This window comes from Nomascus leucogenys, chromosome 16 (assembly GCF_006542625.1).
Source record: "Nomascus leucogenys isolate Asia chromosome 16, Asia_NLE_v1, whole genome shotgun sequence".
NCBI lineage: Eukaryota > Metazoa > Chordata > Mammalia > Primates > Hylobatidae > Nomascus > Nomascus leucogenys.
In genome coordinates, this window is record NC_044396.1 from 93207843 (window position 1) to 93233048 (window position 25206).

The following is a 25206-nucleotide window of genomic DNA, read 5'->3' on the forward strand; positions in this document are numbered from 1 at the left end:
GGAGGCCACAGGAGAGTGACAGACACACCCACATCATCATGTCAGAGGGAAAAGTTTATTGAGTCAGCCACAGAGGAACAGAGGAACAGACGCAAGGAGGTTCTCTGTGCATGGAGGAAATCAGGGCGCTGCACAGCCGAACCCTGTGCAGGACAGAGGGGCGCGGACAGCAGCACATGCCACAAACATTCACCTGGCAAAGAAACAGGGCAGAACCCAAGGGCTCTGTGTACACACAGACACAAACATGAGGCCACTGTTACCCAACTAATAGAAAAGAGTCATGAGCGACACGACACTTCCTTACGACCTCCTCCTCATAAAACGTAACATGTGTTTAACACACACTTAACACCATTGCTAAATCAGCAAGAGCTATTATAGTGCTCCAACTTAATAAGTTGATAAAAAGCTGTCCTGTGGCCAGTTCACAATGGAACTAAATAGTTTCGTTCCGAGATGCCTGGGGAGTTTCTCTGGCAATGAGGCATTTCCAACAAACGGGTCATTCTGTCACCAGGAGATGGTCTCAGTCCACGGCACAGAGCGACGTGCCCCTGGCAGCCCTGTGGAGGGCAAGGGATGCTGCTGGGAGGGGTGCTCAGTCCTCCTGGAGGACCCAAGGAGGGGCTGGCCAAGGGGCCACCTTGAGGTTTGGGGGCTCTGGCCGGAAAGTGATGGCTGGCTTTGCATGAGGTGACAAGAACTTTAGGCTGGGTCCCCAACATGCTGTGTGCACAGGCCTTGTTCAACTCGGAACTGAACTGACACCTCTCCCAGGTGGTGAAAGGCAGAGCCCCCCCCAGGAGCTCTCGGAAGCGGGGGTCCCTCACGACAGGCCTGTGGCACCAGGCTTGGAGGCAGGGAGCTGGTGTCTCTCAGAAGCAGCGCGTGCTGGTGGGAGGCGGAGGGACAAACAAGACTGACTCCACAGCAGCAGTCCCTCGCACGCTGTGTGGTGGCTAAAGCTGGACCAAAGTTAAGAAGCGAAACAGCGTGGGAAAAGGTGTCCATCTTTTCTGAAGCCGGTGAGTGTCTAGTGTGGACAGCAATATTTGGTGTTTTACAAACCTGGTCTCTAATAGCGGCCGCCATCGCTGGTGGCTGCACAAACCATTAGCCATAGAAGGGAACAGCTGGTATCATTGAGAGTATTTTTCAAACATGTCACCCGAACATCACCGCCCCAGCGGTGGGAAAGCCAAGGGCGGCCTGCAGCCCCACCCCTCTTGTTGCAGCCAGGACGGTCCTGTTCAGCTCTGGGGTTTAGGTGGTCACAGACCAAGTTCTCCACACCTGGGGCCTTCAACAAACACTCCTGAGGGCTGCTGGAAGCCACTAACCATCTGAGGAGGGCTCGGTGGCCCTGCTTCCCCCCGGGGACAGGACTGGACAGAGTGCTTCTCCCAGGGGCCTGAGGCTTTCAAGGACAGGTGTCCAAGAGGCAGCACACCGCGCTGGCCTGATCAGTGGTAGGTCGGATGATTCCAGCTAAGGCCCCTGCCTGCGAGTGAGAAAAACAACACTCCAAAGCTAGCTCTTCAGCCACCAGGGAACGTCATGATGCCAGTCTGCCGACAGACCCAGGAAAGGGGGCACAGGCAGGCCGGCCCAGCCGAGAGCTCACGACCTCTGCCCCTTCCCACCAGCTCGCATTCCTGCACCTGGAAACTTCTGCCATGTGTGAAGGGGAAACTCGTTAAAAGTCTTTACTTAGCTGACTTGTATAGGGAACAAAACCACCACAAATGAGACCAACGTTATCCTCGTTTGGTAACTGGTCTGTGCACATTACACAAGACGTGACCAACCGACACACCCTGCCTGACACTCCAGTCAGCGTGCAGAGGCACCCGGGCCACCAGCCTGCACAGCCCACACCCCAAGGGTGCCATGAGCCCAACTCCAGCTGCTGGATGGCTGGCCAGCTTCCCCAGCGGGCGCCGGCACGGCCTCCTCGTCCTCTCGGGCAAGGCTGCCAGCCAGAGCGCCTCCCCTTTGACACTGACCAGTGTCCCCAGCTCCGCCTTGGTACTGCATCTATCTGAGGTACAAGGTTAGAAGCCACAGACACCTGAGCTGCAGCCTGACCAATGCAAGCTGCGGGCGCAATGATGCTTTGCAGACAAGACAGCCTGCCCACCTGCCCTTCTTCTCGGCTTCCCTTAAGACACAAGGTGACGACACGGACAGTTTCAAGTGAGTGCAATCTGGAAATAATCTCAGTGCAAGGGAAGGGTTGAGGCTAAAGATGTGGCGACCTGGTCCTCGCTGTGGTCAGGCCGGGCCCACACACACCGCAAGAGCCCTGGTCACCTGCACCTGCCTCCCAGGAAGGCAGCTCCAGAAACCGACTCTACTGACCCTGGACCCCAGCCCCCGTGGTCCCCTCATTTGGGGTCCACACACTGACCTGCACACTAAGGGCTTTGCTTGCAAACACCTGAAGTGCTGATAGCTTGACGAATCTACAAAGTGTGCAGCCACTGACTCCTGTCACCGAGGAGCACACAGCAGTCACGCCTGTCCCTGGCTGGCACTGGTGTCCGGCGCGTTCATACTGACAGTGACTGTGGCAAGGCCACGTGGAGGGCACTGAATGGCCTTTGTTGTCCTTACTTCAGATTAGTCGAGGCTGGGATCTCAAGGGTTAACACACTGTTCAGAGGGGGGTTGTGAAGCCCCTCTTTCTCCTAAAAATCAAGTCACAGCCAGGCCCTGAGACTTCTGCACTCCCAGCTGGTGAGGAATCGGCTTTGGTGAGTCCTGGATCCGGCCCCTGGGCCTTCAGGTGAGGGTGGGAAGCCTTGGGCAAGGGGTGGCCCCCAGATGAACCCACGTTTGGTGTGGTTTGGGTCGGATCTTGATTCGGGTCAGGCCACTGCCATCCCATATCCGCTGCTCTCTTGCCTCCGTCTGTTTTACAGTCAGGACGAGAAGCCGGAGAAACCAGCTAAGACGGGGACTGCGCCTCGAGATCCTGACAAGTACAGCCAGGTCTCAGAGAGGGGGTCTACAGTCTTAAAGCCACTAGAGGATCAAGTTGCATAGAGTGAGCTGCCACGGACGCTCGGCCGAGGTGAGGAAGCCAGGGGTGCCGTCCCCCAGAGAAGGGCCAAAGTGCCCAGCCCACGGGACTCCCGCTGGCCGGAGGGCTCGCAGCAAAGCTGGCGGCACTTTCAGTAGTCGGACTTGCCCTGTCCAAGCACGAGATTCACAAGGCCATTCTCAAGTTTCCACACATCCAGAAAATGTTCTTGAAGTCTTGAAGTCAGTCCTCTGCGATCCTGGGACACCGTGGCCTGGCAGACGCACCGTGCGTGAGCAGGTACCCAACTGCCACCCGGACACAAACACACAATCTACGAAGTGCCACCAGTGGCAGGAGACACGGCAAGACCAGAGGCCCATCAAGTACATTAAACAGTCGTTCCTTTAAATACACAGAAAATTCAAGTAATTTATTTAAAAACTGCTTTAGTTTCATCTTGAAATATATATATGTGTGTATATATATTTGCTCTAGAATGATCATATTGCAGCATGGTTCTCATGCATTTCAAAGTTCTTTATTTAAAAAACAACTTGAGGCAGCAAAAGTATTACAATTGTCTGACTTTATCTGTGTGATGTGTGAGGCCTCCCTGTCTCCTGATCTCAGTAAGCTTACACCGACCGTTTCACATCAGAAGAGCAGAAACGGCTTAGTTCTAAAGAGACTGTGGTTTGGAAAACATTTCCAAATAGCTGCAGTACTTGCCCGAGTTTTGCTTATTCGCTGAAACCAGAACGACTGTGCAGAGCCCTCCGGTGACACGGGCCTTAGCTGTCCCAGATGTATGCTTCCCCTTGCACCTGTCCTGACTCCAGCGTCGAGCAGGTGAGCAGGTGAGCAGGCGAGGAAGGCATGGAGTTCTGACAGGTTCCAGCACGCATGTCCCCTACGCACGCGGGGGAGGCCCTCGCACATCCACACACCCGAGGTAGCCTTGCGGCGGGACTTGGGAGGCAGGGCCCGCCGGGAGCTCTGGTCTCAGGAATCCCCAGCAAATGGTTTAGAGACGAATCAAAGTGCAGTGAAAGTCAACGTTTCCTTCCCCCTGACGTTGGGAGGGGTCTGGAGGGGCAACCTGGCCTCCTAGGAGAGTCCTTCAGACGGGACGAGCAGGGTCACGTAGGTGGGCGCAGACACACACGCGCACGCAGGAGCTCGTCTGGAGCTCACGCTCCGCCCCCAGGTGGTGCCCAGCCCATCCCTGGGCAGGGTGTCTGGGAGCCGCCCCTGCAAATCACTGTCTTCCGCCCAGGCCCCCCGGACCAGCCTCCTCCCAGCTTTGGTGTGCGGCCACTGCCCAAGGACAGGGCTGCCCTGGGCACAATGTGTCAAACTCGCTGAGGAAGAGAAGATACGTTGTTCTTCTAAGAAAACCACATTGTGGAAAGGAAAGTTTTTTTTTCTAAAATAATCATAAAGAAAAATACTCTCCAACAGCTGCAGCACCAGCCAATGTGACGAGATCTGACAGACGTCAATACCTGCAGGCGTCTACAGAGAGGAAATTTGATAAAAATATTTTAGTCACTGACTACACTACCATTATCTGAAGCATTCAGATAAGACATAGCAGAGAATGTCAGATTTTGTTTTCAATTATAATTTTAGAAATGCAAAATCTTATTTTTTCTAAATTGCTTATTGTCTACACAAATGTTTTATATAATTTTAAAACATGCAGAATAATATACCTGCAGAATAAAAGAGCTGAAATTAAAAGATCTTTTTCAATTAAAAAAAATATTTCAAATGATTTTTTTAATTATCGAAAAAGTGGTTAGTGTGGTATTTGCCTAGTAGCTCAAACCTACCCTAGACTACTTGTGGCTATGGGGGCGGAGAGGCTCTGGCCCGCACTGCCGGGTCGGCCACAGCATCTGCAGGGCTCCGCGGTGTCTCTGCTCCCGCCCGTGGCCTGGCCCCGCCACCCGCCCGCCCGCCCGCCCGCCCGGTAGGATGTGTATAAACTGGAGTGCGGCTCAGACCACGGACTCCGTCTCCACCGGTCCCTGCAGGCCCTCCTTCCGCGTGAGCTTCAGCACGGTGGGCTTTTCGCTGTTCCCGCCGGCCCCGCCTTCGCCGGCCAACTGGGAAGACAGGCCTTTCTGCTCCTCCTTGGCCTCCTCTGACACATCGGGATAGATCACCAGGAATGTGGCCGTCAAGAAGCCCAGGAAAGAGCCCACAGAGGCCACCATGGGGATGACGCGGACAGTCCCCACAGCGTCGACCACGCCCCCGAGGGCAGAGGCCACCAGGATCTGTGAGATGTACACTTGGCAGGACAGGATGGCGCAATCTATGCCAAACCCTCGCTTGGAGTTCCCGGGGCTGTGGTGGACGTACTGCAAGAGAGGAAACACGAGGTGGTGAGTGGCTGGAGAAGGTAGCCGCCACCAGCGCTTCAAAACTGTGAGTATTAACCCAGAAGCCAGGAAACATGACCTGTCTTCCACCGAGTCTCTTGGCAACCACTCCTGCCTGAGTACCCTCAACCCCCAGCTCCTGCCCAGCACTGTGCAGGCGGGAGAGGTGGGAAGTTCTAGCTCAAGGAGAGGGCAGGCGTGGAAGCAACTCTGTCAATCCGATCGGGATGCGGGCTTCCCAGGAACCTGGCCTCCAGTCTCAAGGAGAGGTGGCAGGGCCAGGCTCCACCAGGCGGGCTCCCCCTCGCCCTGGTGGTCTCCAGCAGGAGAGCCCAGGTTGATGCCTCCCAAAGTATAACTGCAGGTGGCCATGTGCAACAAAGGCTGGACCCACGGAAAGAGTGAGCAGTTTCACTTGTGTTTCTTGCACAAAGATACAAAAGAAAGCTGCTGTACATATATTACTACTATTAGCATCTCCGCAAAGGCTTTTTCCTAGAGACAGTGAAAAAAAGGTCAGTCCACTAAGAAGCTAAAAAACAAAGCAGCTCTAAATGTGTGTACCATAATCACAGTGAGAGACCGTAATATACCTTTCATAAAATAGACAAAAGCAGTAAGAGAAGAGCTAAGCAATGTCAAGGCTGACCTCACTGACAGAGACGGGGCACTAGGTGCAGGACCCACATTCTTTCCAAGCGTACATGGAACATTTACCAACACGCGTGATGTGCTGGGCCACAAAGGAAGCCTCAGCTAACTGTAAGGCTGCAATCACATGGGGTATGTTCTCTGGCCATTAAGGAGTCACACTGGAAATCAGTAACAACAGGACAACTGGAAAAAGCCCAAATGTCAGAAATTCATCAATGTCCTTCTAAATAATTCATGGTTCAAAATAGAAATCACAACGAAAATTATAAAAATCTTTTAAAAGAAAACACAACATTAAAACCTGCATGGTGCAGCCAAAGGTATGTGTAGAGGGAAACTGACCTTAAATGCAAATATTAGGCTGGAAATCAGAGTAAGAAATGAGCAACAGCAAATTAAACCAAGACATAACGGAAGGCAGGGGACAGCAAAGGGCAGCAATGAACGCACAAGCACGCAGACACGCGGCAGGGAGGACTGGGATGCCAAAAGTCTTTGAAACACAAATAAAACCAATAAAGTCTCAGATAACTAATACGGGAGGAAAAAGGTGTTATCACTATAGGTTCTATCACATTAGATCATAAGAGAACAATTTAATGCTAATAATTTTGAAAGTGCAGATGAAATGGACACATTCTCAGAAAAACACAAATTAAAGCATCATACTCTGGGCTCGGTGCAGTGGCTTCCACTGGGATTACCACTGTAATCCCAGCACCTTGGGAGGCCGAGATGGGTGGATCACCTGAGGTCAGGAGTTTGAGACCAGCCTGGCCAACATGGTAAAACTTTGTCTCTACTAAAAATACAAAAATTAGCCAGGTGTGGTGGCGTGTGCCTGTAATTCCAGCTACTCAGGAGGCTGAGTAGCTAGGAGGCAGAGGTTGCAGTGAGCCAAGATTGCACCACACTGCACTACAGCCTGAGTGACAGATCGAGACTCCGTCTCTCAAAAAAAAAAAAAAAAAAAGCATCATACTTTCTAGTAAGATATTAAATACTCCCTTGTTGAGTTTGAAAGAGCAAACACCACTTCTATGTATTTAGTATTGGAGGTTCCAGCCATTCCAAGAAGGCAAGGAAAATAAGTAACAGGTACGAAGGATCAGGAAGGAGAAAACAGAGCTCATTAGACACAGATGATGTGGCTGTGTAAGTAGATGGCCCAAAGAATCTCCAGATGTGCTGAGGATTAATAATAGAAGGGTATGTCACACTGATGCACTGAGGATTAATAATAGAAGGGTATGTCACACTTAGGAAGTTCCATACTACAAAGTCATTCACTCTCCCCAAATCGACTCATGTAATTTGTTCTTAATTTTAAAAGCCCAGAAGCTGAATCTAACATTTAGATGACAAATAAATGATTAAGAATAGCCAAGACAATCTTGAAGGAGAACGAAGTTGAGGGATTTCTACTACCAGTTTTCAGGACTTATTATAAAGCTAGTTTGAGACAGTTGACATTTGTCCAAGAATAGACAGACTAGCGGAAGAGAAGAGAGCAGAAACACATGCTTACACGGAAGCCCACTTTATGGCAAAGGCGGCACTGCACAGAGGGGCAGGGAGCAGCGCTGGGTCATGACCTGGGCAGACACCCTTATGTAGGGGAAAAAATAAAAGTCATGAACCCCTACCTCAAACCACACACACCACATCTACTCCAAGGAGACTGTCAACCAAGAGCACAGGCACAACTGGAGGTGTTTGTGGCAAGGGACGTTCCTGCAGTGCTACCTGTGACGGCCCCAACCTGGAAGCACCCAAAGGCTCAAGAAGCAGGGTGCATCCGGCCACACACTGTGACATGAAAAGGCTGGCCGTGCTGCTGCCAGCAAGCATGTGAGTGGAAGCCAGATGTTTCGGCTGCATAAAGTCCAGAAACAGCCAAGAGTCTGCCTGTGCTGTGGCTACCGAGCATTTGAGATAAAGCTTGTCTCATCTGTGATGTGCTCTGATGTAACATACACACCATTTTGACCATTAGCAAGAGTGTAAGGTATCTCGATGACTTTTTTCATGTAGAGTACATGTTGAAATAATGTTTTAGATACACCAGGTTAAATAAAATATGCTATGAAAATGGCTTTCACTGGCCTTTTCATTTTCTAAATGTGGCCACCAGGAAGTCTAGGCATACCTGGGTGGCTTTCCTCCCATCCAAGTGGACAAGGCTGGGCTGGAGCATCCCCCTTGGGGAAACGTGACTGGGCCTGAGGGGCCCAAAGGGGCAGGGACAGTGCTTTTGCCTCCAGAAGCCTCTGGGAGGTGCTGGGGGGTGGGGGCAGCTGAAGGAGAAGACCCTTTGTGGCCAGGGACCGACTAGGGACAGGTGGTGGCTCTGTGGGCTTTGGAAGGGGCCATCTCAGAACCGGAGAGGGAGGAGGGCCATTTGTGTCATGAACGTCCCCCCCGGGGAAGCACAGGGCTCTGCTCTGTGTGGAGAGAAGGCACTCAGGAGGCTGGAGCGCAGCTCTCAGGGCTACGGTGGACGCACCTGCTTGATGTCGTGGTACTGGCCCAGCAGGGCGTACGGGCAGTAGGAGATGCTCATGGAGACGATGCCCATGGTGCTGATGGTGACCATGGCGACGTAGACATTGGGAAACATGGCCATCACGGCTGTGCCCACGGAGAAGCCCAGCGTCCCCAGCACGTAGATCACCCTGACGCTCAGGTCATAGTTGTCCAAGTACTTCTGTAACAGGGCTGCAGAGAGGGGCACAGGGACAAGGACGGTGGGCAGGTGGCTGGCTCCTGTCAGGCTCCCTCCACCATCCCTCCCCTCGCCCCCCCCACATCCCCCTGACCTCCACCCCTTCCAGCTGAACCCAGACCCGCTCAGGCAGGCACAGCTGGCACAGGCCTCCGGCACGTGTTTGTAGCTCACGGGCCCGGTGGGATGCCCAGTGGCTCCAGCACCACAGACAGAAGTTGGCCCTCCTTGTCCCAGACCCCATGACCCCGCCCTTCCTGCAGCTCCCACAGGCCCCCTGCCCTGCCAGGCCAATCTGGGCCCACTCAGTGGCCTTCTCTGGCCATACACCCAGGATGGTTTCTTCTCCTGATGTGGGCAGCAGTGGACAGTCCTGCCTCGGGAACGCGCATTTTTGCTGGTTTTTCTCATGGGCACCGCTCTGTTCTTCCCTCACCCTTCCTGATGCGGTGGCTCAGACGGCACCTCCTCTGGGAAAGCACTCCGCTAAGAATTCCTCTGTTCAAGTGGTGGCAACGCCGTTTACCAATGCGCCAGCTGCCGCTGACCAAGAGGCATTTACTTCGGCCATCCTCACATCCAGCTCAGGCCGAAATGAAGCTGGCCTTCCCCATGTTCAGAGTCCAGGCGGGCCAGCCCGATTCGCACTCGGCTCAGAGACCCCTGAGCCAATTACCCCTGGTTCCTGGTGAGCCTCGCTGCAGGACGGAAGCCTGCCGCCCGGCCCCATCCCTCAGGGTGAAATGTGCCTGGGCCCTGCGCCTCCACCGCTCTGATCGCCAGGCCTCCAGTGCTGGGGCCAGAGACAGCGTGTCTGGAGGCGCCATTGACGTGGGACAGCATCATGGGACCACACAAGCAGGACAGGCCCCAAAGGGGTCTCGGAACCACACTGCTCCTGGTGCCAGCCCATAGCCACAGCGGCCTTTTCCCTAAAATGAGCAAATGGGAATGTGGATGCTTCTCCCCAAGGGGCGGCCCTGTTCTGAGGGACCCAGAAGTCAGTGCGACTGATGGCCCCAGCTTCTAAGGTGCAGGATTCTCTCGCCCGCATTTCTAATCGCTGAGAGTTTTCTGGGGTGCGAGTGCTGACCTGACTTGGGGAGCTCTTACCTGAACAAATAGCACCAGTGGCGGCATAAATGACCAGGCCCCAGCAGCCCATCTTGACCCCGGCGTTGTAGGCTTGCCAGGTGGTCGAGTTCGAGGGGGCCTGTTCCGGAAATGAGACGGGGGCTGACGAGGGCATCTGCTGGGCCCTCCAGGCCAGGAGCGTATTTCCCATGGGAACTGCTGGCCGGCTGCTCATTCTAAGAGCGGTGACAGGAAAGTCCCATCCAGGAGGAGAGCCCAGCCCAAGTCAGTTGCTATCTGTAAAGCATTTCCATGCCTCCCAGACCATGAATGGTCTGTGATGTGACTGCCAGCACAGCAAGAGGCGGAGTGTTCTGTGTGCTCCCCGGTCCCCAGTCTGGGCTGGTCTGGACTTGCAGAAGTGATGCTCCCGCAGCCTCCGCCGTGGCCCTCTCGGAGCCACTGTATGGAGCAGCTCAGACTGGACCAGAAAGGGAGGGACCGTATGGAGACAGGAGGCCCGAGCGTGTGCTGAGGGCACCTTGGTTCTCCTGGCAAACGCAGCCACAGGTGTGACCCAGCTGTTACCACAGGGACCAGAAGAGGCGCTAATGAGCCTGGCATGGTCAACAGCAGGCCATTATCTTAGCTGCCGTTTTGGGGTCATCTGACACACAGTAACAGACACCCCGTTTACACCAGAATCAGCATTCACGACTGCTCACCGCAGGCCTCACTGCAACACACCCCGTGACCCCAAGATGGCCCCCACCAAGTTCCCAGAGGCGCGCATGGGCCAGCTGCCTGCCGCGGGTCCCTCACCTGCACAGGAGGCACCATGCGGCCTCCCTGACACGCGTGGGCACGAGGGAGAGGCCCCCCAGCCCAGCCCGTGAGCTTCTCAGTGAGCCGCAGGTGGGCAGAGAGAACGGCCCCACTCCGGTGGCTGAGCACTCACCTTGGGGTCGCCTTCGAAGATGACCTGGCCCATGAAGTCGGTGTAGAACACGGCCTCGGCAATGACAGAGAACCAGGTGAGGAGGTGGCAGAGGCACAGCCGCATCAGCTCCCTGGGCATCTTCAGCATGGAGAGCCACAGCAGGCGCACGGTGGTCTCGCCCTCCCCCTCCTCACTCTCGGTGTCCCCACTGGAGTTGGTGGCCCCGCTCTGGTTCCGGTGCCGGTGCCGCTGCCGCTGCCGCTTCTGCATGTCATACAGGTCGCTCATGCTGCGCGACGGCTTGATCAGCACCACCGCGTTGGCGCGCCGGTAGCGGTAGCAGTGGGACCCAAGCTTGCCATAGTAGGAGAAGGTGCTGGAGGCCTGCCTGCGGAACGCATGCCGCCGCCGCCGCACGGAGCTCGACGTGGCCGAGGGCTTCATGTCCACCCTGGTGTAGCCGCCGAGGGCATCTTTTGTGGGGGAGCCACTTCCGTTTGGGACTTTAGCTTCATTCAAGTGATTATCCAGCAAGGTCTCGTCCTCCTTGGCAGCTTCCTTGAGGAAGGTGGCCAGGCGGGGCAGCTTGGTCTTGGCGAGCTCCTGGCTGGTGCTGCGGGGGGTGGCAGGGTAGGAGGCATCGTGAAAGATGGAGGGCTCGATGTCGTGCAGGAAGAGCAGCTCGGGCTCCAGGTCCAGCGCGGTGTCCGGCACGTGCAACGCCGAGTCGCTCTTGCTGCGCATGATGCCCACATCCAGGTAGTCCAGGGCCAGCTCGTGCTCCGACTGCACCTCGTCTGGGAAGGCAGGGACGCTGTGCGGCTCGCCCCCATCCAGGGCGCCGGGCTCCTCAGCGCTGCGCTCCTGCTGTGGGCTGTACTGCTCCTCTTCGATGCTGAACAGGTGCAGGGCCACGGACACTGTGAAGATGATGGCGGCGAAGAAGAAGAGCACCTGGTTCTGGGTCCGGAACCAGCTGCCCAGGAAGGTCTGGGTCCAGTCCAGCCCACCCAGCACGTAGCCGATGGCTCCGCCGAGGCCTGCGTGGGAGGAAGCGGCAGCCGGTGAGCCCGTGGCACCAGGCCACAGGGGGAAAGCTCTGGGAGGGCCTCTCCCTCTAACAGGGGGCCGGGGCTGCCCTCATGATAAGAGTCAGGGGATGGAGAAGGAGAAAGCAGTAGGAAAAACAAAACAAGAAACTGTAGCTGCCGCTGGGTCTGAGAATTCTGACCCAACAGAAGTGCCCCTTGATCAATGAAGGGCAGACTACCCCAGGATGGACACAAGTGTGCGCCTCTCTGCACTGAAGGGCGTTCCCTCTGCATACGGAGCTGGCCACGTTCACCCTGGATGGGAGTACTGCCCTGCTGGAGGGCAAGGTCAGTGCAGGGCTGGGGGGTTCACTGTGCAAGCATGCACGTCACCCTCTGCAGGCCTGGCCTCCTGCCCCTTGAGGCTCCTCAGTGCCTTGGCCCCACTGTGCTCAGTGGTCAGGAGGGGCTGCCCCTGGTTACCTTCCAGCCCTAAGACCCTGCCCACTGCCTCAACCCTCCATGCAGCCTGATGAGGCGGCGCTGACAACACAGGCTCCTGTCCCCTCCCCACACCGGGCCCGGGCACGTTGGGCCCCGGCCACCCAGCCTCGGTGTGGGAGCGTTACCGGCAGAGAAGGCGTGGATGTTGAGGGCCATGTCCTGCTCCTCGCTGTCCACCACGTCCAGCAGATAGGCGCGGATGGGCCCCTCGGTGGCATCGGCGCTGAAGTCCAGGACCACCACCCCCAGCACCGTGAGCACGATGCCGATGGGCTGCCGGTTGGGGACATCGCCGAGGGCCAGACCTGCACAGAGCACACGGGAGGGCGGTCAGGTCCTCAAGCACTGGCCAGGGTGGGCCTGAGAGCAAACAGCCACATGGAAGGGGCATGCGGAGGGGCACGGCCACAAAACCATGCCAGCCTTCCTGTGCAAGAGAGAGAGGCTCTTAGTCACAGAGGCAGCGGAAAGGAGTTGGGCTTTGTACCACGCACTTCCGTGGGTTCCAGGGTTTTCCTCCCCATTCGGTTAGCTGTTTATCGGACCTCCAAGGGTTTACTTGCCCTTGACGTTTTTCAAATAGAAAGGGGAAGAATGTACCTTTCTACCCTGGCCGTCAGAGGACGGCTGCTGTGCTGGAAGCACGAATTCACTGTCGCTAAGAAGGCCACACATGGTAGTGCGGACGCCCACGGGAAAAGGCGCTCATGCCACAGACAACCTGCAGGGGACACTGATGAGGCTTCGTGAGGCAGGCGCAGGGGGTCTTGCTGGGCCTGCTCTAGTTCTGAAAGGAAATGACACCCCAAACTCTGGGGGCTTTGCACGCAAGTTCTCGGGGCGGCCTGGGTTCAGGAGACATGGCTCTGGAGAGAAAGATGCCAGTGGCCTCACCTCACCTACGAGTCCTCCTGCAGTGGGCTGCCGGCACTCAAAAGCAGCTGTCCCCACCCATGTCCCTCCTGTCTCAGGGGAGTCTGACCCTGAATCCGGATCTGACCCTGAATCCAATGTTGATGGCTGAGGCTCACCTTGGGTCTCTATTTCCCACCAGGGAGACAAGCAGTGCCCTCCTGACAAGATGAGAGGAATTGCGGGCCAGGGCCTGGGACCCAGGCCTGAACGCAGACACACCTGCCCCGTGGGAGGCACGGGAGAAGGGCTTTCTGCCCAGGTGGTCCTTGCTGGCCTCCTCAGACCATGGGCAGGTGATGGCTGCGAGGCAGAGGGGCTGGGGCTCCCAAGCTGGCTGCCATCTGGGTCACATTTGGGCAGGAGCACCCCTAAGGACACAGCCCTGGGAAGCCACGTTGTTCCTGCTGCATCTCAGTAATAGTGGGGAGGGGAGGGCTGCTCCCGGGGGACACAGACAGGCAGGGGGCCGGCAGCTCCGCGCCCAGCAGGCACCAGGGCAGCCGCAGCCCCACACACAATCAGAGGCATCGCCTGTTGGTGACAAAGCCCACCCCGCGGCCAGTGCCCACTCAGGCTCTGAGAAGCGTCCTGGGGCCTCTCCTCCTGCCACTCAACTCCCTCAGCTCCCTCCGCATCAGTGCAGACCTGGGGCAAGTTCCTCTAGTTCAGAACACAGATTAAGCTCCTCTGTCTCAAAAAGTTCTTGCCAGGAAAATGTTTTAACAGTTTTGATGGGTGCCCTCAAGGCAAAAACTATTTTCCCACACAGAGTTGCTTTAATTCAAAAGAAAACAACCACCAAGAAGGCAAAACACAAACATCAAACCAGGTTCTGGACATTTTAACACCAAGTCGAAGAAAAGGAGAACAAAAAAAGAAAAGATAATTTCTGAAAGAATGCTGGAAACAGGACGTGTGGTGTCAGATACGCATTAAAAACAAATGATCACAACAGGAAGCGTTTCCCTGTGAACAGGTTCCTCCGGCTTTCCCACATGGGGCCGGCCTCGGCGCCGCCAGGGGTGGTCACCGCCACGGGTGGTCACCGCCGGGGCGGCCCCGGCAGCCCAGCCAGGCCCACAGAGGGTCCGCCTGAATATTCAACACCATTCAGCTTTTACTGAGAGGGGCTACCCAGGGCCGGGACCCCGTCTGTGTTATGAGGACGCCAGGTGTGGCCGAGAAACTTACCGATGGCAGAGCCGTTAAGGAAAAGTGCAACGCCAAAGAGGACGCCAACGCAGAGGGCGAGGATGAAGGGCCGCCGGCGGCCCCAGCTCAGGGTGCACCGGTCGCTCGCAGACCCAATGAGAGGCGTGAAGATGAGGCCGAGGATGGGGCTCAGGAACCAGGTGAGGCTGTAGTACTGCTCCGGAAGGCCTGCAAGGGACACGGAGCCGTCGCACACGCGGGCACTGGCCAGGCCCTGCCACAGTCTGCCTGGGAGCCCCGCGGCAGGCAGGCGCCTCTGCGTACATGCACGCATGCGCACATCCCCTGCCCAGGTTTTTCCCCCACGGGGTAGACTTCCCTTTTTCTGCAAGGCCGGATGACCTGAAACCAACCCGGCCCCAACTGGAAGCATCAGGTGGCCGGAGAAAAGCTGCCAGGCCCCAGTGGGCCCACCTGCATGGGCCCCAGTGTAAGGGGCAGCACACGCTGACTGTGCAGGCACATGGAGGGCGCCCCGCCGGGGCTGCTGAAGGCCACTCTGAGGGTGGCAGGCACAGGGCCACTGTCCCTCGACACCAGACAGTCTACAAGAGCAGGACAGTGATTGCAGCTTCACAGAGGCAGGAAGGGCCCATGACTTCTGGACCTCACTGGCTGAAAATGTACCACAGAGGGTCCTGCAGAGGGTCCCCACAGCCAGCAAAAGGCTGTTCTGTGTGGCTACTGAGTGGGGGCGGGAGGATGCACCACGAGTGTCTCCAGCTGGAGCCAAGGGGTTGCAGATGGCACCTGTCACACTCACATTCTCCTTCCTGACCACCCAGGGAGGTAGGAAATACTGTGCCTATTGTAGACAGGGAAACTGAAGCTCAGAGAGGTTGGGCAATCTACCCCAGGAAACACAGCTAGGATTCCAGCCCAGGGCTACCTGATTTCAAACTCCGTCCCTGAGTTTACACGCTGCCTCCCTATCACAGAAACCCACGTGTCCATCACCAACCAGGCAGGCACACAATGTCGGCACAGTCACAAGCACCACAGCATGGGAACGAGCGGCCGCCTTGTGCAGCCGTGCGCACAAGCCCACTCACGGCGCTGAGCGAAGCAGCCACAGAGACGACCACGCACCTCTGACGCCTGTTGCGTGATGTCCAAAGGCGCGGAAAGGACTCTCCACTGTGAGAACTCGGGTGCCGGTTGCCCTTGGCAGGGGGCAGTGGCTGAAGCGGGGTCGGGTGTCTGTTCTTGATCTGGTTGGGAGCCCCCGCTCCAGTCACGTGGTGCCAATTCATCCCGGAGGGGACTTGAGATCTGCGCCCTCTCCCCACGTTGTACGCCAGTAAAACACTTCCTTACAAAATAAAGGTGCTTGGCACGCCAGCGGCTCATCTGGCTAACATTTTACACTGCCAAAAGCCATTGAGAATATTGTGTTGAACTAGCAAGAAAAATAAACTTGTGTGGGAGGAGGAAATCATTTTCACAGGAGGAGGGAAACACCTTTCAAAATTATAGCTAATGTGCCCACTAAAGTATTTATGCATTCGGCCCAGAATTTAAGGTGTTTGCTTTGACCTTTGCACTGCACACAACTTCAGGAAGGGTGAATTTTATTCCTACTTGAAGTCAGCAGAAAGGACTGATGTTTCAGGAAACGAGAAGTCTGTGAAGCGTGTCCGCTGGATGGGTGAGAGTTTACATGGCAGGCCTGGGTTCCTCAGCTGCACCGGAACCGAGTCCCTGCCCTTGTTAATAATTATCCATCAGGAAGCCTATTTCTCAGAAAAGTCTCTTTATCAAAACTACGCAGAGGGTGCAACACTCAAAACTTCAGAAAGAATGGGAAGCGGTTATTACTCCCACCACATGCAGACTGTACCAATAGACGTCGGTAGACCCGTGCCAAGCAGCCCCTCGCAGAGCTGCAGAGCCTGTGTGCGGTCCTGGCTCCTCTGGATTGGGCACCCAGAAGGGCTCTGGGTGTCTCCTGTAGCAGCAGGCTGGTTCTCACCTCCCTGCCTGGGAATCCCTCCTGCTGTCACTTTTCAAACTCCTTGGGGGACATCCACCCAGGAGGCCCCCGCCAACCCTGGGCACGCTAGGTCCTGCGTTTTCCACACAGCATTGAAGCCACCTTGGCCACCCACACGCACTCACGAGAGACCATGCCCCCAGAGGGCCATAGCTGCTCACTCCTCTCTCCACCACTCCCCCCAGTCTGACACCTGATGGGACCTGTGACCCCCAGAGGGCTTGAACACTAGCTGACTTGAACCAAACCACTTGACCACTTCCAGCAGTCCTCTTTCCTTTCTGAAAACTCTGACTTTTCATCTGATAGCCCTTCGCTTAATCCTGAAGGATTTTCTGTAGTTTTTTTTTAGCATTTCTAATAGGAGGGGCTTCTGCTGACGACAAATGCTCTTGGATTCTGTCTGAACTCTCTTTATTACACTTTTACTCTTGAAGAATATTTTTGCTGCACACAGAATTCTGGGTTAATTCCTCCCAGCCCAGATCTTTGAAGATGTGATCCACTGTGTTCTGAAACCCATGGTTTCTGACAGGGCGGCTGTGGTGATTCCCATGAGTGTCCCCTTGTATGTCATGGATCTTTTTTTTGTCTGGCTGCTTTAAAGATTCTCTTTACTGCTGCTTTTCAGCAGTTTGACAATGACAAGCCTAGACAGGGATTTCTGGACACACATCCTGGTTGGGCTTTCTGGAGCTTTATGAATTTGTAGATTTATACGTTTCGCCAAGTTTAGAGAACATCCCGTTATGTCTTACTTCAAAGCTGTGGGTTGTTTTTTTTTTTTGAGACAGGGTCTTGCTCTGTCACCCAGGCTGGAATGCTGTGGCGCAATCTCAGCTCACTGCAACCTCCGGCCTCCTGGATTCAAGCAATTCTTTGCCTCAGCCTCTCGAGTAGCTGGGTACAGGTGTGCACCACCACACCAGCGGCTAATTTTTGTATTTTTTGTAGAGACAGGGTTTTGCCATGCTGGCCAGGCTGGTCTCAAACTTCTGAGCTCAAGCAATCTGCCCACCTTAGCCTCCCAAAGTGCTGAGATGACAGGCGTGAGCCACTGCACCTGCCCCTGCAAAGGTTTTACATCCCATTCTCTATTTCCTTTCTTCTGGGGCTCCCATGACAGACATCAGACCTTTGAGATTGTGCCTCTGTTTCCTGGAACATTCTTCATTTCTTTTTTTCAGGCTTTAATCTCTATGTGATCATTTCTATTGACATATCATTAAGTCCACTGACTCTTCTGTCCTCTCCAATCTGCTGTTAACCCCATCTGGTTCATTTTCTATTTTGATACTGTATTTTTCAGACCTAGAATTTCCACTTAGCTCTATTTCTGTAGCTTCCATTTCTCTGCTGGGACTCCCAGCTCTCCATTCTGAGTGTTTTTTCTGTCCTTGGGCGTAGTTACCCACACCCATCTGACCAATGTGACACGTGACATCATCGTGGGTCAGCCTCCACTGCTGCCGTCCTCCAGTAACGGTCGCCTTTTCTTTTTTAAAAAAAATGTCTAATAACACGGAGTTGTATCCTAGACACTGTGAATGATGTGTCATAGACTACACTGTTATATTCCGCTGAAAACGTTCATGGTTTTATTTAACATGAGGGTTTGAAATTCCTGCCCCATCTCCTAACTCCGCCCTAACTCTGCCTGTGGGTTCTTCAAGAAAGGCAGAGTGGAGTTACCTATCCAAGTTTTAGCCACCCTGTGTTGCGTCAACGAAGGCCAACAGTCGGGTTAAAAGTGGTGCCAAGAGAGAAACCCAGACATTCCCTCTTCCAGCTGTTACCTTCCTACTTGGTTTCTGCCCCGAGCGCTGGCTGGGTGTCAGGAGGGTGGGTAGGAGCTGCAGGTGCGACCCAGCCCGCCCAATCTAGAGGAGGCGCTGCGTGCACAGGCCTGTCCCGCCTTCGTGCTGCCAACCCTGGGAGATGGGGAGACACTGGGTCCGGAGCAGCCCTGGACCAGGCAGCCGTCCCCAACCCGGAAGGGAGGCTTCTCACCCCGGGAGACAAGAAGACACAAGGCACTGGGGGGAACCGCTGGGCCCGGGCCAGGCCTTCGGCTCCCAGTCCTCCTGTGGAGGCCGCTTCTCCACCCTTGCCCCACAGGCCCCTCCAGAGCCTGGGGGGACCCGGCCCCAGGCCTCCCTGGGCACCTCCACCCGCAAGCCTCCTCCCCTTTGCCCTCAGCTCTGACTCCTATAGCCCCCACAGCTGCCCCAGCCTCCATGCGGCCCTGGCCCTGGTCTCTCCCGTGTTGCCAGCCCCCAGCCCTAGGTCAGGCCTCCCCACGCCTCTCTCTGACTCCCACGAACTCACCCCTACACCTGGCTGGCCTGCCTTGGGACCCAGGTCAGCCCCTCAAACCACACAGCTGCCATGGACTGTGCCTGGAAGGCTTTGACCGTTCCTCGTGGCCTGACATCGTGATTTTAACTTTACACCCTGCGGTGTCAGGGGCCGTGTTCCAATCCTCAACAAGACACTGTGGGACTTCCTCTCTCCATCTTTCCCCTCTGCTTGGACACCCCAAGTCTACATGTCGGGACTGGCACTTGGCACATTCTAAGGGGATCAGTGGAGACACAGAGCCCACTGTGGCACCACCGCCTGTGCCTCCCACCCACGATGCTCAGTGCGGTGAGCAGCACATGGGCCTCCTGCTAGGGCGCTCTCAATGCTGGTGCACGAGGTGCCCTGCCCCATGTGCCTCCCCTGGAAGGGGTGGCGCGCCTTGGCACCAAGCATCTACACCCAACGACAGCTGTCGCTGCTGAACCTCTCGGTGGGCCTGGCGCCACCCCAGGTGCTGGCCTGTCCCCTCTGGAGGAATCCAGAATCTGGCCAGAGCAGGAGACCCACGACTGGGGTACACAGGGCAGGAGGGTTGCCAGGGTCGCAGGAGGCTTCCCTCGGGAGTGGTCATGGGGTGAAGGCCGCAGACACCATGAGCAGGTCAGGCTGAGGATGGAGAGACAGGCCGGGGGGCTGGGACAGGGCCAGCAGTGTCTGCGTCTCATTCTTCCCTCCCCAGTCGGCCTAAAAGTCAATTACAGGCTGCAAGGAAAGCTCTAGCCCAACAGGAAGTCAGCGACTCCATCTCAGTCCCCAGCACCTGAGGCAGCACGGCCACGGGACGCCCGCCGGGTGCCCACAGAGCTGGGCTGCAGGAGCGGGTGGTCCCGAGTATCAGGGGACAGCTCCCTTTGTTTTAAGCATCTTGGCAAGAAAAATAAACATTTTTCATCCTATCTTCAAAACGGCCCTGGGAGGGCACAGCTGCCGCCTCCCTGCCTCACAGATCCTGCTCCGACGTCCCCGGCGGTGAGAACTCGGTCTGCCCCGTTCGCAGCAGGGGGCTGCCACTGGGACGCCTGTGACGGGGCATTTCCCAGCCCGGCTCCAAACAAACACAACGCCGGGCCCAGTAAATAAGTTTTGTTTTTCTCCCAGGGAAAAGTTGAACAACAATGGTGGGACCCGGAAGGCTCCCTGTTCACAGGAAATACTGTGTCACCGCTGGGCCGCGGGCTGTGTGAGGTCACGGGCGACGCTCGGGTCACGTGCGGCAGCTCCCGTTCACAGTGCCGTGTGTGATAAACTGGGACTTTCTGGTGAGGGGAGACTGGCGGGCGGTGGGGGGGCCAAGGAGTGGGAAAGTCGCCTATAAATGTTTAACAAAAGATCCGCAATGGGAACAGGAACTGCATTCTTTCTTTCAATGGACAAAGCTTCCACATCAAGATATGCTTGTGTGCTGGGACCAAATGCCACAGTGCGGTGAAACTCGTGAGCACAAGTCCTGTGTGGGAAAGGCTTAGCATCCTTGAGTGACCTCTGATGAATTTAAGTCAAGGAACGCTGTCGGGAGCCACTTCTAAAGGGCCCCAGACAGGAAAGACACTGGGCTGGGGGAGCCGGGCCCCCAGGGCTCGGGCCACCTGCTTGCAAGAGGGGAAGGGCCACCGGCACTGGGTCCCCCGACACTGAGGCTCTGTGCTGGCGAGGGCCTCACAGCTGCAAGGAATGTTCCAGAACCACTAGAGCCACAGGAAGGTAGGGAGGGGGTGAAAAGAGGGGCAAGCTCAGGTGCTTTTCCTGAGCCTACTGCAAACAGGCCTGTCATTTAGGGTGGAGGGGACAGCAGCACCTTGAGTGTTCTCACATGTGCCGCCTCCCCACTCCAACACCCACGGCCCACCCAGCCCCTCCTGGAGTGCCAGCCACGGCTCCCCGAGCCCTGCAGGAGAATCTGGCATTGAAGGGCCGGGGACAATAAGTTCCCGGGCTTTGGCCTTTTGTAGGAGAGGAGGAATTGAAACTTGAAACCCAGGACCCAGCACCTCATTTCTAGAGGGTGAGGCAGAGCCCTGAGGGGAGAGCTGTGCGGAGTGGAGTTGCTGGGTGCCCGAGAGGCTGTGGCTCACTGCAAGCTTTAGATGGAGTGATCTGGGTGGAGGCGGCAGTTTTGAAATTGAACATTCTAACCTTTCTGAAGACTCCATTAATTTGACCTCAGTGGACTCTGAAGGGTCTTTGGACGGGACAACCCTGAGGCTGGGCTTGGTTTCCTGGGAGATGATGCTGCCCCTGCCGCGCTGTGCCAGGTGCCTCCCAGCAACTCCCAGGGGGTCACTGTTTCTCCTCTTCAACAAGGAGGGGCGCCTCCACAGCCCAGCTAGAGGCCCCTGGCCAGACCCAAGCAGGACGCTGACGCTCCAGAAGGCCAGCGGGAACACTCAGCAGCTGCTGTCCTGTCTCAGGGCCGACCCCTGTGTCCAGCTTGTGGGCACCTGTCTTCACTGGCAGGCACCTGTCTTCGCTGGCCAGCTCCTCAGGCAGGCACCCCCCGTGGCTGGAGCATGGGCTGCTCTCTGCCCTATCAACACAGCTACCCATCCTCACGGCTCTTTAAAACAGATGTTGCAACAAGCAAACATCTTTGTGATGACACAGCGATGTTATCGTAGCTGTATAAGCAACCGTATGGCCTTTGGCTTGAGATTCCGGAAGCTTCCTGAAGAGCACAAAATGCAGGTCAGGCCATGTCCTGCAGCCCTGGCTAAGCTCAGGGGTCAAAGTTGGCCATACCCTCAGCTGCCTCCTCAGTTCCAGAAGCCAACAGCTACCCCAGGCCTTGGAGGAGAGAAAGGAAAGTTCTAATTCAATACACCCCAAACCCATCTCTTGATCTGCCGCTTCATATCTAGACCTCCTCTGGGGTCCCCTAACTCAGAGAAAAGGCTCTGTCACCCACCATTCATGCTGACAGGACCCCGGGCACCAACACCACCCGCCCCACAGCCCACCTGGCGCCAGGTGCCGCTGCCTCCTCGGCCGCACATCCCCGCCATACACTTGTCTCCCATCAGCTCCTCTCGCCCATGGGACCTTCGCAGACGCTGCTGCCTCTGCCTGAAGTACTCTACCTTCCCCCTTACCTGACACTCAATAACTGCTTAGTGCCCTTAAAAGAGCTGCACTCTCAGGAGCAGAGTTCTGTGAGCATAGCAGGCTTCCAACGGACCCCTGGTTCCCCCCTCATCCTCCGTAACCCACCCACCACCTGCAGCCAGAGTGACCACCTAAAACTCATTGCTTACACCTGCCACGGCGTCCAGTGCCCTCAAAGTCCAGCCTCCTGCCTGCAGCCCACAAGACCCTACCCTCCCTACTGGCTGGACAGCCCATGCCAGGCCACTTCTCTCTCCACACCAGACTCCAGCCACCCACCCCACCCCACCTCCTCTTCTAGAAAACACCAGGCTCACATCCCGCTCAGAACCTCAGCCACGGCCACTGGGGAGGGTCAGGCCAGTGCCTTCCCCGGGTAGGGGCAGCTCCCCTGGCGTCCAGGCACTCCCTTGTCAAGGCCATAAGCTTCAAGGCAGCAGGACCATCCAGGACCACATCGTAGGAGGCTCTCAACAAGCACGTGGCAGGTGACGGCGCCTGCAGACCACGGCCTCCACCCATGGCAGACACCCTGCTGCCACTCCAGCGCGTGCTAGGTGGGCCCTGACAACAGACCGGCTGGGTGATGAGCCAGACTTCCCTATCTGCACCTCCCTCACAGCCAAAGCCTGGCCAACAGCAGGGGCCACATGGCCTCCGAGCAGAAATGCTCAGCTCTGAGCTTGCAGCCCATCCCACTCTGGCTGCGGGACTTTGGAGCAGCCTGGGCTTTGAACGTGCTGCCCTGCATGTAAAGGGGCACGCTGGGAAAGGTGGGCATTATGGAGATTAAAGGAGAACGTGGCGCGCACAGCTCAGCGCCGGACACTAGATCCCTTCCTGCACTCCCGAGGCCGTGGTGCTCTGATGACATCCACGGGCAGGGAGTTCAAAATGCTGGAAGGACAACACCACAGCACCATTACACGGCGATAAGAAAGTTCTCTGCAAGTCTACTTACTCTTGGTAAATGAATTACATGTCAGAGGCCGCATTAGACTATTTTCCACAACAAGCCGGCCCGGTGAGTAGCCTCTTGGAAGTAGGTTTCCCAGAAGCTGAAGAAGCACAGGCCTCTGTCTCTGCATCACTGACTCAAATAAGACCCGCTGTGGCTGTCAGGGCCGGGCCCTGGAGTTCTTTAAATTTAAAGGTGCTGTCAGAGCACCCCATCTCAACAAGGGAGGGCCGCTCCTGAAGCCCCCACCCTTCCATCAGAAAGCCTAGGACAGAAGGCAGAGAGGGAGGCGGCCGCGGAGACATGCGGGTGCCGAGGGTTCCCAGCACGGCCAACAGGGCCCTGCACTCTCACAGGACAGTCCTTGTACTGGAGACAAACAGCTGTGCCAGAGAGGGGTCCTGAGACAGCAGCTCTGGTGGCCACGTGAAGGTCTGAAGCCCCAGGCGTACCCAGCTCCAGGATGGGGTAAGCAGCAGGGGAGGAAGGGCCCTGGTGGCTGGGGGGCTGCCAGGAGCAGTGCTCAGGCCAGTGCCGCCTCTGCCGCCCGGCCTTGCTGCCTGAGCTCACGCTGTGCCTGGGGACAGTCCGGCCGCTGCCCTGGCACCTACACCTGACACTATCTTCCTGTGGAATGAGCCCCCTGAAAAGTCTCCTGCCCAGGGAAGTGCAGTGCTGACACTGTCCACTTTCTGAAGAAATGAAGAGAAATGCTGCCAAAGGGCACGTGGCACAGGCGTGGTGAGTGCATTCTGCCAGCCAAACTGGGAACGGGGCACTGATGACGGCCCCAGTGACGTGGAACCAGGCCTGCCCCACCCGGGGACCCAGGAATGCGGATGCTGGGGCAGCACCTCCTGCTCCGGGGACGCTGTGGTGGCGGTGGCAACAGCGTGTGACACCCAGTGAGGCATTTCCCCCACCCCTCCCGGCCTCTGTCTTCTCCCTTGTAAAATGGGGGGAAAGACCAGCACCTGACAGGCCCTCTCTGCAAAGAACACTAGTGTGGGAGAAGCCACATTCGGTCACGTTTCTAGGGCTAAAGGTCACCCTGGAAGAGAAAGGACCTGACAGGTCCTGGGATGGGTGCAGAGGGTAGGATGAAGGGCACAGTGTGGGAAGGAGCACTGGAGACAGGGCAGGGGCAGCCAGGCTGGGAAGGCCTTGGCTCTGGGCTGAGAGCGCGGCCCCTCGCGCCAGAGGCAGCAGGGACCCCTCAAAGGTGCCTGGGCTGGGACATGCAGGTCCCCGTGAAGGCCACACTGCAAGTTGGTGGGGGGAGGACCATGAGGAGGCCGGTTTAGTCCAACCTAGTACTCCCTGGACCAGATGACCAGCCAAGTCCCTGAGGTCAAAGGCTTGGATCACAAGGTCACCACTGGATGAACAGGGCACATTAGGAGGGGCTGCTCCAAGAGGGCTGCGCAGCTACCCAGGGTCAGATACCACGTGGGGGAGCACCCGGCAACAGCAGGTGGGTGGACGGCTGGCATCTTGGGACCCGCACTGAGTGGTCGGGTCACCTGGCCACCTGGCATCTTCCAGACAAAGAACGCTTGAGCCAAAGTGCAGGCAGAGACCCAGGGACCACGGGGGACCCTCCCCCATCAGACACAGAGCCACTGTGGGCCCTGCCCAGCCCACTGTATTGACAGGCACAGTAGAAACACTCTCCCCACACGGCACCGAGCCACGGATCCCACTAGGAAGTTACTGCCACATGAGAGTGGTCTGAGTGTGCGAAGGCCCAGTACACAGTGACACTAAGTGTCGGTCACCTCTCAACAGCGCCTGGTGAGGGCAAACGGCCCGAGATCAGGAGACCCCAGTTCAGTTCTTTACCAAGGTTCTCCTCCCTCCATGGGCACTGGAAGGTAGTGTCCGGGTAACCAAGGCTCCAGGTCACGTAGCACGGCCCAGGCCCATTGAAAATGGCAGGAACAGCACATTCCAGTGGGGCCAGGCCCCACACGCCAAGTGCCCGACTCAGGCTCTGCATCTCACCTCTCCCGCCGGCCTACAGAAGGGGTCTTCAGGGGTGAAGCTGAGCCTCCAATGGATTATATCATCTGCCTAAGCTCATACAGATGCTAGGGACTGGAGGGGGCGGGGGAACCCCCCTCAGGCTCCCACACATGGGGCTGGGGAACCTCAACAATCCATCACACGCCGGCCCCGCTACTCTGCGCGCCATGCTTTGGCCATGGGCTGGTTCACGTCCAAGGCTTGGACAAGATGACAGCAAATGTCCCCTTCAGCTATAAGGCTTTACGGTATGAATTAGGGACAGAGGGGAAATCCAGCTGCCACCCTTAT

General features: G+C 56.6%; 1 protein-coding gene and 1 pseudogene across 3 annotated transcripts in view; both read right to left on the reverse strand.

Annotated features, from left to right (window-relative positions):
• Positions 1-36: 36 nt before the first annotated feature.
• LOC101178561 lies at positions 37-4984 on the reverse strand (annotated as a pseudogene). The gene has a single exon (XR_004026257.1). The product of XR_004026257.1 is annotated as an uncharacterized LOC101178561 (transcript).
• The window catches only part of SLC45A4 (solute carrier family 45 member 4), a 98159-nt gene continuing 72994 nt past the window's right edge, over positions 42-25206 (reverse strand). The window contains exons 3-9 of one of the 2 annotated variants that reach the window (XM_030795515.1): positions 14456-14644; positions 12475-12654; positions 10833-11854; positions 9914-10013; positions 8582-8793; positions 5041-5400; positions 42-4546 (exon numbers count right to left, since the gene is read on the reverse strand). In XM_030795515.1, the coding sequence (XP_030651375.1) occupies positions 4139-4546; positions 5041-5400; positions 8582-8793; positions 9914-10013; positions 10833-11854; positions 12475-12654; positions 14456-14644 (2471 nt within the window). In that variant the 3' untranslated portion in view covers positions 42-4138. Of the gene's footprint in view, positions 5401-8581; positions 8794-9913; positions 10014-10832; positions 11855-12474; positions 12655-14455; positions 14645-25206 lie in introns of both variants that reach the window. The other variant, XM_030795516.1, reaches the window with a different exon arrangement.